General features: G+C 35.3%; 1 protein-coding gene across 2 annotated transcripts in view; it reads right to left on the bottom strand.

The window, feature by feature from the left end:
- Positions 1-4,246: 4,246 nt before the first annotated feature.
- Positions 4,247-13,761, bottom strand: part of LOC143230999 (F-box only protein 42-like) — a 37,359-nt gene continuing 27,844 nt past the window's right edge. Inside the window, exons 9-10 of one of the 2 annotated variants that reach the window (XM_076465420.1) lie at positions 6,597-6,986; positions 4,247-5,489 (exon numbers count right to left, since the gene is read on the bottom strand). In XM_076465420.1, the coding sequence (XP_076321535.1) occupies positions 5,177-5,489; positions 6,597-6,986 (703 nt within the window). In that variant the 3' untranslated portion in view covers positions 4,247-5,176. The remainder of the gene's footprint in view (positions 5,490-6,596; positions 6,987-13,761) is intronic. The other variant, XM_076465421.1, reaches the window with a different exon arrangement.

The following is a 13,761-nucleotide window of genomic DNA, read 5'->3' as shown; positions in this document are numbered from 1 at the left end:
GGGTGGTAATCACTAGCTGCCTTCCTTCTAGTTTTACACTGCTAAATTAGGGACGGCTAGCGCAGATAGCCCTCGTGTAGTTTTCTGCGAAATTCAAAAAACAAACAAGCAAGTGATCGTAACAAAGTCAAATGGTTAGAATGTGAAAAAGTCATGGACAATTATTATAGAAACAAACATATTCAAAGCTGCCACAATGGTATCTTGAAGACCGGTAGAAGTCCAGAGTTCTCTGAAATCGTATCAGAATCGCTAAAGAAGATATCAAAGTTTTTTGTTCCGTTTATTCTGCATCATCACTTGCGATGGAAATCAAAACTAATTAACAGTGAGTAGAAGTAGAGACTGATTCAAACTCTCAAGAAGTCAGTTTGAGTGACTCAGTTTTGACAAAAGTCAAAAGCACTGTTTTAAAAGAGACACACGATTTTCAGAAAGAAATTCTTTTGTAAGAGATGGAACCTCTCATTGTAAATTCTGATTCGTCCAGTGTCGATTTATATGATGATTAAAAGGAACTATTCGGAAAGAGCAGTTGGCAGAAAACTCAGTGGTTTTGAATTTGCTGGTCTACAACAATCACAACCTTCCAAATTCCCATCTCAGATTATCTATGGGATTCGTCGATCATTTCGAGCTAAGTGGTATAAATGATTCCCTTGGGTATCTTATCATCAAGATTCTGATTCTGTTTACCCTTGTGAGAACTTTGCTCCAAAATCTTCTAAGACATTCACATTTGTTAAATGGTCAAGACCAGAAAGATTGCAAAAAACACATTAAAAGTGAAAGCCATCAAAATTCAAGCATAGCATGGATCTGTTCAAAAGCAACAGAAATTCCTCAGAGCTCTGTACTATTTCAAGCAAAAAAACAAAGGGAAAATGAAGTACAACCGAAGAGAGTTCATTTTTAAAAGTGATAGAAATACTTGTTTTACTTGCTAAGCAAAACATTGCCTTTAGGGTGACCATGAAGATCATCTTAATGTATGTGATTCTTCTGATGTAAATCCAGGGAATTTTCTTGAACTTTTGCACCCGCGGAGTAAGGATCTTCCATGGTTTAAGAAAAAGTTCACAGAGTTTGTTGGCTGACATAAACGATGGTTGAGTTGAGATATTCAAAATAATAATTTGAATCTGGTTGCGATGAACGTGAGAAAACTAATAACAAATAGCTTTTATTCTGTCATCGCAGGTGAAGCCATGATTGTCAGTTGTGACAAGCAACTTTTTTCTGCCTTCGCTACGTTTGAGAATATGTTATTAAAGAATAGTTTTTAGGTTTCTTCTTGGCGAAATCAACGAAGGACCAAGCCCTTTTTGAATTGATTACAGAAACTTAAATGCAACAGGGTCCCGATCTTTCTTTGATAGTTGGCCAAAGATACAACGGCGCCAGTAACATGCTGGGTTTGAAAGTCTGATAAAAATTTTGGCCTCAAAATCAATTTATGTACATTGTTTTAATCATTTGCTTAATCTTGTCGTTCAAAAAACTCTAAAGAAAACTCAGTTACTGAAAAACACTCTAGGAACAATACAATCAATTTGTTCTTTTGTCGGGGGAAGTTCCAAGCGTCACCAAATTTTTTAGGAAGTTCAAAAAAGTCGCAGAGAGAAAGTCATTGTACTTCAGTCTCAGAGTGAGACTCGCTGGGCCTTATGACATGCCGTACCAATGGCCTTGAAGAAACGTATTGAAGTTACAATTTTAGCTTTTTTTTTAAATTGTTTCAAACGATTCCAGTACTTCAGTCACGGGTAAAGGCCTTTTAGTTTCAATCTGTGACTTAGAATTCATCATCACTCTCCTAGTCTTGAAAAAAATGTAAGTGAAACTTCATCTTTATCAACTTATCTTCAATCAGAAAAAAAAACGGATGTCTTTTTTGCGAGAAAACCTGCTGATGCGACAATCAACAACCTTAAATCACTAGCGACAAACGAAAAATTTTCAAATCTATGGGATGAAGCCACAAATTTGATGAAAGACATAAAATAAATAATTAACGAAAAACAAGATATCAGTTTCAAAGAAATGACTATTCCTCGCCACCGAATACTGACAGAACATGCCTTAGAAGCTGGATTTGCATCTGCTACTGAAGATTTTGATGGTCCAACCTCTTATGCAAGAGACGCCATCTTCTTTCCCACTGTTCAAGCTTTTAAAAATGATCAAAATATTCTTTGCAGTCTCTCTTGTGTCATAATGCAACCAGAAAAAGAAGATGCTACAGATGATGTCTCATTACTTCGTGACTTCTATGGACTAAATGAGAATCAATTATCTTCAGAAAGAAAGACTGTGGTTGGTCTTCTCGATAAAGAAAAACAAAATCCCCATTTGTTTTCAGGATATAATTTATCAAAATGGGTTTATGAGTATGGCATCTCTCAACTCCTTCTCAGTTGGCATAAATATTCAGTACTGTTCCAGCTGAAAGATCATTCTCTGCTTTACGTTAAATCAGAACTTAGTTACGTTCTACCACTGGACAAGAAAGACTGTCTCGTGTCGCCATTTTGAATATTGAACGGGAAATAAATTTTGTGCTGGAGAACAAAATGGAAGAGATGATCAGTGCTTTTGCTCATCATAAGAATCGTGAAAACTTATTGCTTATTTTAATTTTTTTTATCTTATGTAATATACGTTAGAAAAGTAAAAACACTAGTTGCAATGAAAAAATTGTTTACAGTTTTTGATTCTAAAAAGCAAATATATATTGTTACTTTTTCGGAACAATCAGGGTACTGAAAATTTATGTTTATGTTTTTTGATTCCTAATAACAAAGATATGATGTTACTTTTTTGGAGGAGTCAAGGTACTGACTTCCCAGTTGGGAAATCTGCTCTGCTGACCTGATATTACCAGACAGGTAGATAAAGTACCCATGCATCAAAAAGAATAATGAAAGGAAGCTTTGAGCCTGGTGGCTGGGAGGTGAATGAGAAACCATTTGAAATAAAAATCTATCTCAGACCAGCTGGTATGGGTATTAACACTTTTACTGATAAGGAGAGAATAAAGTTTCGACCGTCCGAGGTCATCTTTAGGTTCCAGTGACAACTGGAATGACAGTAGAGTTACAATGAAGCCATTCGCAAGGGCTGTTTTCAAGATGTACAGTCATCAGGTAAAGCATGACTATACATGGTGATATGAACTGCAACAACATGCTTAAGATGTAAAAGTATTTTAATATAATGTAGTTGGTCAACAACTGTAGAAGACAAGCTGAAAGTTTGAACAAACAAGTTAAGAAAACTTCCACAGAATTTATCATCTTTAATTTCTCAGAAATAAGGTTAATCATCTACATTTAAAACAAGATGCAGGAGAACTGGTAACCTATAGTATGCAATAAATTAAAAATCAATGAGTTTTGTTAAGGTTATGGCCAATATGCTACATTTAGAAAGTGATGGTTTTATTGAATTTTTCTTGTCATTACTATGTGATATCCCTTACAAACTGTATGTACAATAAAATAATTTCAAGGTAAGTTTCAACAGAAACTTTAGTTAGATTTCAAGCTTCTAATTACTAAGTTTAAGCAAAACAGTAAAATTTCTTGTTACAGCTTATAGGCTCGGCATGGCCAAGCGCGTAAGGCGCGCGACTCGTAATCCGAGGGTCGCGGGTTCGCGCCCGCGTCGCGCCAAACATGCTCGCCCTCCCAGCCGTGGGGCGTTATAATGTGACGGTCAATCCCACTATTCGTTGGTAAAAGAGTGGCCCAAGAGTTGGCAGTGGGTGGTGATGACTAGCTGCCTTCCCTCTAGTCTTACACTGCTAAATTAGGGACGGCTAACACAGATAGCCCTCGAGTAGCTTTGTGCAAAATCCCAAAACAAACAGTTACAGCTTATATCTAATCTACCCTTAAAAATTTACAAAAACAATCCTTCAACATTTGAACGTATCCATTTTTGTAAATTATTGTACTTGTTTAGTAATTAATTATTTGACTGAAAGTTGAAATACTGCATACCTTAATGATAGTTCTACTTCACAGCTTTTGTTGTTTTTTTTATATATATAAAACGATAATCAAACCAATGTTATTTATGTTTGCTTGTTGAGCTGTGTTCTACCCAGTGTGGGTAAGAAAGCTCAATTTTTAGCATTATAAAATATACTACTGAGCTACTGAGGAAACATTTTCTTAAGTAAAAAACAAATACATCATATTTTTTACTCAGGTTGATAATGGAGGAGTATGGCTGGTTGTAACACATCTTGGAAAATCTCTTTATTTATCATGAAGGGAAAACAAAATACACAAATATTGGAAAAAAAAAGTGTCTTTCAATAATTACTGAACATATGTTGATATTGGTGATCGCACCTATCTATATAAAAAAAAAACGATGTTAAACTTGGAAGTTACATTAGTATTTAAACAATATAACAGAACATCAATAAAAAACGTATTCTTTCAATCAGCTGTTTCTTTTACTAAATTCTACATTCGTTTTCAAAGAATTTTAATACTTTTAAATAACTGTTTATCATAAGCCAAAAAAAAATTAATAAATGAGCTGTTAAAGAGATTAAAATAATAAATTTTCATGCACCACTCTTCTTGAAAGGCCTCAATTAATGTTTTTTGGTACCATAATTTTTTAGGTATTTGTAGGGTAGCTTCATATCCATAATGAAATTTAAAAATTCTAATGTGATAATGTATACAAAAGTTATCTAAAGAAAATTAACAAATCTCTTTGAAATCCCCACTAATTTGTTTCTTAAATATTATTATTAGTTAGTTAGTTGTTTTAACCCTTTAATGGGCATATAAGATTGGCTAAAAATACCCTCAACTACAAGATTTTTAGAACATTTGAGTTCCACATTGTGTTTAAATAATTTCCAGAATTCTCTAGTAGTGGTAATTGACTTCAGACACAATTCTGAATCCAAAGTTTTCGAGGACAGAGTGATAAGTTTATACAGTATATTTTATACTTGGTACATGTACATATGCACTACAATAAGATTTCTTTAATCTCATCAACAGTGAAATTATTTGGAAAATTTTTTGGTGTAATTAGAAAAAAAGACGCATTTGGATAATGGAGTGACATATCCATTATATTAATAGAAAAGTTCTTTTCTTTGGATGAGCAGAAGAACCATTAGCTCTAAACCACCTTCTGATTATCAGAGACTGAACTGCTCTGGACAAATGAAGTGTAGAGAGTTAGAAACAACATCTGGAACTGCTTCTCCTTCCTGTCGTTTGGAAACTAAATCTTTCTGTATCCCACCAAACATAATAAGTTCACCACGTCCCAGAACTAATGAAAACAGGATCATCTCTTCAGGACCAAATGACATAGGACTTTCTGTTGGGAAGGGGACCCACGATACAGACCTTTTCTCGGTTGCTTCACCTATATCCAGCACATATATACACATAGCATTCCTTGAAGGGCTTGATATCCTTTGTTGTCTTCTTCCACTTGGGTAGGTACTAGAAAAAAATATGTACAATTACACAAGATGTAACCTTTTATGTGGTTCATGCTGATGAACCAAAGGAAAAGGTGTACAGTTACAAAACTGATAAATCATCAACTTATAAAACATAATAATATAGTCAATCTGGATTTTAAAACAACAACACAAGTGTATGATAGAAATTTCAAGTATGCATTCAACATGTTGCCTTTCTGTTTGTTTGTTGTTAAGTGCAAAGCTACACCATGTTCTGTGCCCACTCAGGTTAACTGATGTGCAACTGAGGGCTTTTATTGTGGATCCTCTCATAACATATTCACCCAAATCATGATACAACATTTGAAAGTAGTATTACACTGTTATAATTTCTAGGTATCACCTACTTTCAGCAGTATGTGTGGCAACATTATCATCTCATGAGAGTCAACAATAGTTTCCTTGCAGGACACTGCTGCAAAATAATGATATTATAAAAGACGTAAAAAACTACTCCATGTAAAAAATATCGAACATAAGTACCAACCAATGCTTTAAATGAGTTGAAATTTCAAATGTCAAATCTTTAATGTTTTGTAACCAGATGAAATTATTTCCTTACAACAAAAGGACAAAAAAAATATGTGATAACATAGTAAATTTTACAACTGGGAATTATCACAACATTTAACCTGTTATACTATTTGTGGAAAAAAATAAAATTGAACATTATACACATGTAAAGCATACTGTGTACAAAAGGTATCCAATCTCATAAATACAGAGGTATTTCATATACAAATAAAATACAAATATTATTGCAAATAAATAAAAACTTATAGATTTACGTTTGTTTGTGTGTTTATAATTAAGCACAAAGATACACAATGGGCTGTCTGTGCTCTACCCACCACAAGTATCGAAACCTGGTTTTTAGTGATGCGAGTCCAATTTACTTTAGTATGCTCTTTAACACAATAATGTGACAAAAGTTTATTTTCAGAAGTATATTTCAATTATTATAATAATTACTTGCATGTTTTTAAAAAGAAGTTCTAGGTAACAACTAACATTAAAATATCAATATGTCTCCACTTATATAAATGCTCATAAAAAGAGCTTTACGGTAAATATGATATATTACCATGATTTCGATCCTGCTCTGAGACGTCTGATTCGTTGCTCCATCCTTTCGAGACTTTCCAACTGCCGTTGTCTGTTACTTTGAGCATTTGGCCTTATGGAGAGAATAGGCCTAGGACTAATTTCCTGTTTATGACTAGTGGAAGTTCCAAGTGTCTCTGATGTTTTAATCTCATGAGAAGGGCCAGGTTTGCCAGGGGTAGTATCACATGTAGCTTGTGTCTGACTCCTGTTTGTAAAAACTAATTTTTTTGCTTGCTCTTTCGACTGGGACTTTTCATCCTCATCACTACTTGAGACTGGAAACTGACTGTCCACTTTCTGACGTTTTAGTACACCTTTCTTTCCATTCAAGCATACTTCCTGTTGATGACTGCTTCTTGAATGAGGCCTAGAAACAGAAGGAAGTGCTTCCTATGTGACTTTGGAAACTTCATGCTACAGTACATGTGCAAAGCACTGTCCCACTTCATGTAGAACAGGAAATGTGGGTTGTTACTCATGTGTAGGATAAGGTAGCAATAGTATTTGGATGCAAATTAGCTAATTACTGATCTAACTAACACTGGAACAAGTGAAACATGAAAAAAACCCAACCATGAGCATATCAGTAGTAACTAGGCTTCCTTACACTCAGGTGACATTCAGAATAAATAAATCTCTGCTGATAAGTGAGACTTTACTGTCATAATTGCATGACAACACATTAACTGAATGTTTGGTGCTTACTAATGGAATACACACACACATATAAATTATATATTTCTAAGGAGAATTAATTCATAAATCAGTGAGGTAGATGTACACATAGAGAATCTGTATTACATAATGTTATAGTAAGCCTGGTTCACATTTCAATTATTTCCTTCTACACTTATTTTAATTTTGAAATAAAATATCTATCTTTTGTCCTTTTGAAAACAAGTAACTTAAAGGAAGCTTTGACTGACTCCATCATTTCACAACTACATGCTATGTTTATAACACAAGTAACTAATGTGTGTCACTTAAGTAAATCATATTTTATGAGTAAAATATATAGGTAAACTAGTGAAACAGTATTTTTTTTTATTAATAATAAATCAAGATATTATCAATAACCAAACAACTTATTAAATCTTCCACTTTTGCCTCTGCATATTTTGACACCTTAACCATAGGAACCTTATTAAATCACAGATAATCTTGAGTAATTTGATACCTATCACATGTCAAGTAAAATAGCTTTCACAGTGTACTAAACCAACTTTTATGGCATTGTAAGTAACAAGTTGCAACTTAGATCATGGCAATATAAAGCAGTATGGGCAATCGGGCCATGGCTGGACCAGATTTTCATAGCATTTAAAGCTACAACTTATGTATTAAAACTTGCTTCTTTTAATTCAATATATTATGTTGTGTATATATAGTATTTATAGTTAAAATGGCTTAAGAGATAATCTCATAACATTAAATTTTCAGAACTTTTCTGGGGATCATGGCTCCAGACCCCCTGAGAAATAGCAATGGCCTGACTACTCCAAAAATACTTCCTACAGCAATGTAGATGTTTTATTATGAATTACAGGAACGAAATGATTCTATGCATTAATGGGTTGCATTCTTCTTTAATATTACATCCAAAATATCTACAGTTGTGAATGAAATACATTAGTGCATGAAAAATGCATCATTACAACATTTGAAATAACTTTCTCAGATGTGAAAGTGAAACTGATCATAAGCCTCATAAGAAACTTTTCTTTGAAAAAATACCTCGAATTGCATGACACAAAACATTTAAACTGAGCTTAAATCTGGCATTCCTTAACAAAGATATCACTGCCTGGTATTTTGATATAAATGAAAAAAATCTTTGTTATTACACATGATTTAAAACTAAAAAATGTAAGTTATTTAAAATTGATTTTTGGGCAGAAAGGTGTGATGTCATTCCTATCTATGTGCTTAGTTCTGTTGTCATTTGTCAACTTCTTGGTATTTTAAACTGGATTAATATGGCAAAGTTACACAGAGGTTTCACTAGATACTTAAAATATTGAGAGCTAAGGCCCATAGGCATGATAATTTTTGGCATTTCAGTAAGGTATTTATCACAGTTTTCTATTCTGATTTTTTAAGACACCAATTGGGTATTCAGGCACTGTCAAATAGAATCAGGGCACAGGGCCACATGTTCCAGTGCCTAAAGGCAATTCTGATGTACAATGCATGTTTTAGTATATCTCAAATTATATTTTTCAAATTATTTTATCTCATAAATAGGGTTGTTTTATTTTATTTGTATAATTCATAGAAAATAATCTTATGATTGTAAGACAACCAAAAATGAATAAAACTAGGTAAACACAGTTCATGTTCCATCAAATTTACACTGGCTGCTTCAAAAAATTTGATACTTAAAAGTAAAACAATCTCCTTGATTAAATGCATCTAATAATATTTATTTTACTCATTCAGGAATGACATTCAAATAAAGCTAACAATAAAATTAGAGACAAGAGAACCATTAATGAATAGTGTGGAAATTAAATAACCTTCTGTAACTTTACTTCCTGTTATTATTTAACACATCAAAATCCCATCTAAAGTACAACTGAGCAGGTATTTTTTACAAAGAACAATAAGTATTATAACACATTGCTAAAAGAAATACGACAAAAAATAATCTCGCCTTATGAAGTACTGACTGCCTTTTAATGATGCCAATAACACTCTTCTGTATTAAAACATTTTCTGTTATAAAACCACTATTGGAGTGTAATATTATTGCAACTCAGTGTCCATTTTACATAAACATGAATCCCATTGCATACCATAGAGGCCAAAAGCTAAAAACCTTTTAAGTCTCTGGTTTTCTGGTAACTCTAGTTAGATTAATTTTACACTTGACAAGTTTTGTGCTTTTGTTTGTATTTTACAAGCCTTTCGAGACTTTATAAAAATGTATTTAGTTCCATATATATTTATATATAGAGAGAATATTCATTTTGAAGAGTTAAGTAAAATAAGACAAAATCAAAAGGACTGTGTTAAAAAACAGCAGTTCTAAACATCCGACTTATGGTAGTTTGTTATAAACTAAAACAAGCCCAAACAAAAATAAAAAACACTGCACCAATTGGATGGTTGGTTGGTTGATTTGGTGTTTTATGGCACAAAGCAGCTAGGCTATCTGTGCCAAACATCCAGTAAAAAGGTAAAAGTAGAGTAAATGTAGTAAAATTCATAAAAGGAAATGAACACAAAACAAAACAGAGTTTAAAAACATAAATAGCATAAAACCAATGTTGACATCTAGTCTACAATGTTAAGAGAGAAACTACAGTAAAAGAAGTTGAAAAGGATTTTCTGTAGCATATTGGTAATTATCATAACCTGCCAGGAAGACTAACAGGTAAGTACAAGAACCACCATCAGTCACTTGAAGTTGGCCTTTTCAATCCTGGTTCCGAGTTATTTGATGTTATGGCCATTTTCAAAAAGTAATAAAAGTTTAAAAGACTTGTAGCAAAATTTTAATAATAACATGCCAGAATGACTAATGGGTAGTTCAAATAGTAGCATTAGTCACCTGAAGTTGGCCTTTCCAGTCCTGGTTTCGAGTTATTTGATGTTACAGCCATTTTCTAATTTCAAATCAAACTAGATGGACTGTGATACTTAAAATGGTATCACATTAAAAAAGGTCTAATGTATAAATTAAAAAAACTTAAATTGCATTAAAAAGATTAATGGCCTTTAAAAAAACAAAAATATTTCCAAGGTAGACAGTGTCACCATCACCAACAACACTGTCTAACATTATGGACAAACCTTGGGACAGAACATGTTTAAAAGGGTGCCATCGTTGAGAGTCGTAACGATGGCAAGAAAGTAAAATGTGGTTTATAGTGATCTGAGTGTTACACAAATTACACATTGGTACATCAGTCCCAAATAAAAGAAAACAATGAGTTAAAAAACTGTGACCAATGCGTAGTCTAGTTAGAAACAACTTTCTCTTTCTGATCCTTACAGAAGCAAGACAGCCAAAGTCCAATATAGGGTTTTATTTGGAAAAGCTTGTTTTCCCATTGCTCACTCCAAGTCGACTGCCAGCTTGCACAGAGCAGATCCTTGAATACAAGACCATAGTCCACGTATGGAACAGGCACCGAGATAATAGTGCCAGAGCAGATAGATTTAGCTGCTGTGTCTGCAAGCTCGTTCCCGTGAATACCAACGTGGCCCGGTATCCAGAGAAACTGGATAGAAGGAGATGTAAAAGAGTAACAGCCGAGTCAGTTTTGAATATCGGCAAGAATAAGGTGTGAACCAACATGAAGCGATTCCAGGGCCAGTAGAGAATTAAGCATGTCAGTATAAATAGTACAATTTGAGTATTACTTAGCTTCTATGTGATCCAGGGCAAGAGAAATGGCATACAGTTCAGCAGTGAACACAGAAGCTGTAGAGGGCACTCTGCATGCAACCACCGAACCACAACAAACCATGGCAGACCCAACACAGTCACCTGATTTTGAACCATCTGTATAAATAGGAATGGAATGATGGTTAAAAAATGTTCAGTGAATAACAGACAGTATTTCCAATCAGAAGTGTCTGCTTTTCTCAGATGACTTAAAGATAGGTCACATTTGGGGACTGTAAGAAGTCATGGTGGGATGGGCTGACCAGTGGGTATAGCAATGTTATCCAAGAACAGACCCAATTCATCTAACTGAACCTGGATACGAAGGCCAAAAGGAGCAATTGAAGATCATCTGTTCTGAAAAACATGGCCCACTGAGGAAGAAAAACACAACCCAAGGTGGGATGTTTTAATAAGGAATGAAATTTCAAAGCATACAGTAAAGACAGTTGCAAATGGCACAGGTGCAAAGGTTCATGAGATTCTATGTATAATCTCTGAACTGGGGAAGTGTGGAAAGCCCCCCTGGACCGAGCCGAAGCCCTTAACAGTGAATGGAGTCCAGCATCTTTAAGGCCAAGACCCTGTCAAAGCCATAGTCAAGTTTAAGTTGAATAAGAGCACGATATATCTTTAGCACAAAACATTAATCCACTCCCCAAGTGGTGGAAGAGAGAACATGGAGGATGATCAGTGTTCTTGCACATTTGACCCGGAGCTGCTTGATGTGTGGTATAAAGGTCAGCTTATGTTCAAAGATAAGCCCCAAGAACTTTGTCTCAAGGACAACAGGCAGCACAACTTCACCAATACGGAGTTCAGGATCAGGGTGAATACCCCACTGGTGGCAAAAGTGCATGCAAATGGTTTTAGTGAGAGAAAAGTTAAAGTCATTTGCTGTGATCCACTTCAGTAAATGACTGAGGGCAGTCTGTAACTGCCCTTCAATAAACTCATGTTCGACAACTGACATGAGATGTGAAAGTCGTTGACAAAGAGCCTGTTTGCAACAGTAAGAGGAAGTTGTTCAGTGATGACATTAATCTTTATACTGAAAAGTGTGACACTCAAAACATAGCCCTGAGGGACTCTACGTTCCTGTAGAAAAAAACAGGAAAGTGTCGAACCCACATGAACTTGAAATCTCCTGTCTATTAAAAAATTTTAATAAAAATGGGCAAATGCCAACATAACCCACATATATACAGAGGTCTCACAAGATGCCATACCTCCATGTTGTATCATAAGCCTTCTCAATGTCAAAGAATATTGATACAAGATGTTGTTGTTTGAGAAAGGCTTCTCTGATTGATGCCTTAAGTCAAATCATGTGGTCCACAGTAGAGTGTTGTTATCAGAATCCACACTGTGTGGGCGAGAGAAGGTTGTTTGATTCGAGGAATCAGACAAGACAAGCATTAACCATCCTCTCTAAGGTCTTACAGAAACAGCTAATCAAAGCAATTGGGCAATAGTTTGAAGGAATCTTGAGATCCTTCCCAGGCTTAGAGAAAGGTAAAACAATAGCCTGGCATGAGATATCAGGAAAAAACATTCTCCTGTCAGATCCTGTTAAAAACAATCAGAATAATAGCAAGAGAAGCAGGAGATAGATGGTGCAGCATTTCATAATGTACATCACCAGGTCCAACCGATGTACTGTCAGACTGATGAAGGGCCAGTTTGAGTTCCACCAGTGTAAAGGGACGATTATAGTCATAGACACAATCAGGTCGAAAGGAAAGAGATGATCACTCTGCCTGAGTCTTGATGGTTAAGAAGGTGGATGAAGAAGCAGAAGTGCTAGATACCTGGCAAAAGCTTTTACCTAGAGTATCGGTGATGCTCTGGGTATTAGCTACTTTCTGGCCATCAGAGAGCAAGATCGATAGGGGGACGGAATTATATTGCCTACTGACCTTTTGAATCTTGTACCATATGACTTTGGAACTGGTGGTAGAAGATATGATGGTTGTGAACTTAATCCAAGATTCCTTCTGGCTTTAATGCCTTACCTACCGAGCATGTTCACGGGCCTGCTGGAAAGCATTGTGGTTGGAGAGTGTGGGATATATACAGAAAGTATCCCAGGCCTGTTTTTGAGCCTTCCATGCCATGTGGCAGACAGGATTCCCACCACGGACAAGGATATCATGGAAAACATGTACAGGTGTTAGGAATACATTGAGCAGCTGCTTGTATATTACAGTCAGTTATTGCTGCAACACGGTCTTCTATTGATAGCAGGATCAAGTTTTACAAGAGCAGTGAAAGAGGGCCAGTTTGCATGATTAAGCTTCCACTGGGGCATGGGGGTCAAGTGGCATCGACCACGGCCAGTCTCTCGCAAAATTAGAGGAAAATGATCACTGTCAACCTTCTATGAAAAATGGGAGAATAGTGAAGGGAGGCAAACTGAGCAATCAGTAGCAGTAAAGGACTGACTAGGTGCATGGAAATAAGTAAAAGAACCAGTAATGAAAAGAGAAAGGTTGTTATCAGAGAGCATATGCTCTACAGAGCAACCCCTCCTATTAATATCAGTACCTCCCCCAAGGGGTTGATGTCCATTAACGTTCCCCAGGATTAGAAAGGAAGACAGCAACTGTTCAATGAGAGCATGAAGGTCTGATTGATCATATGTCTTTCCAGGCAACAGGTAGGTAGAGAGAAAAAACAGTGATGGTATGACCCAAGGAAACACAGATGGCTACAGCCTCCAAGGGTGTGTCGAGTGGTAAAGACAGGG

The sequence above is a fragment of the Tachypleus tridentatus genome, chromosome 10, assembly GCF_004210375.1.
Source record: "Tachypleus tridentatus isolate NWPU-2018 chromosome 10, ASM421037v1, whole genome shotgun sequence".
Taxonomy (NCBI): domain Eukaryota; kingdom Metazoa; phylum Arthropoda; class Merostomata; order Xiphosura; family Limulidae; genus Tachypleus; species Tachypleus tridentatus.
The sequence above is the reverse complement of the archived record's forward strand: the minus strand, read 5'-3'. Positions and strand labels throughout refer to the sequence as shown.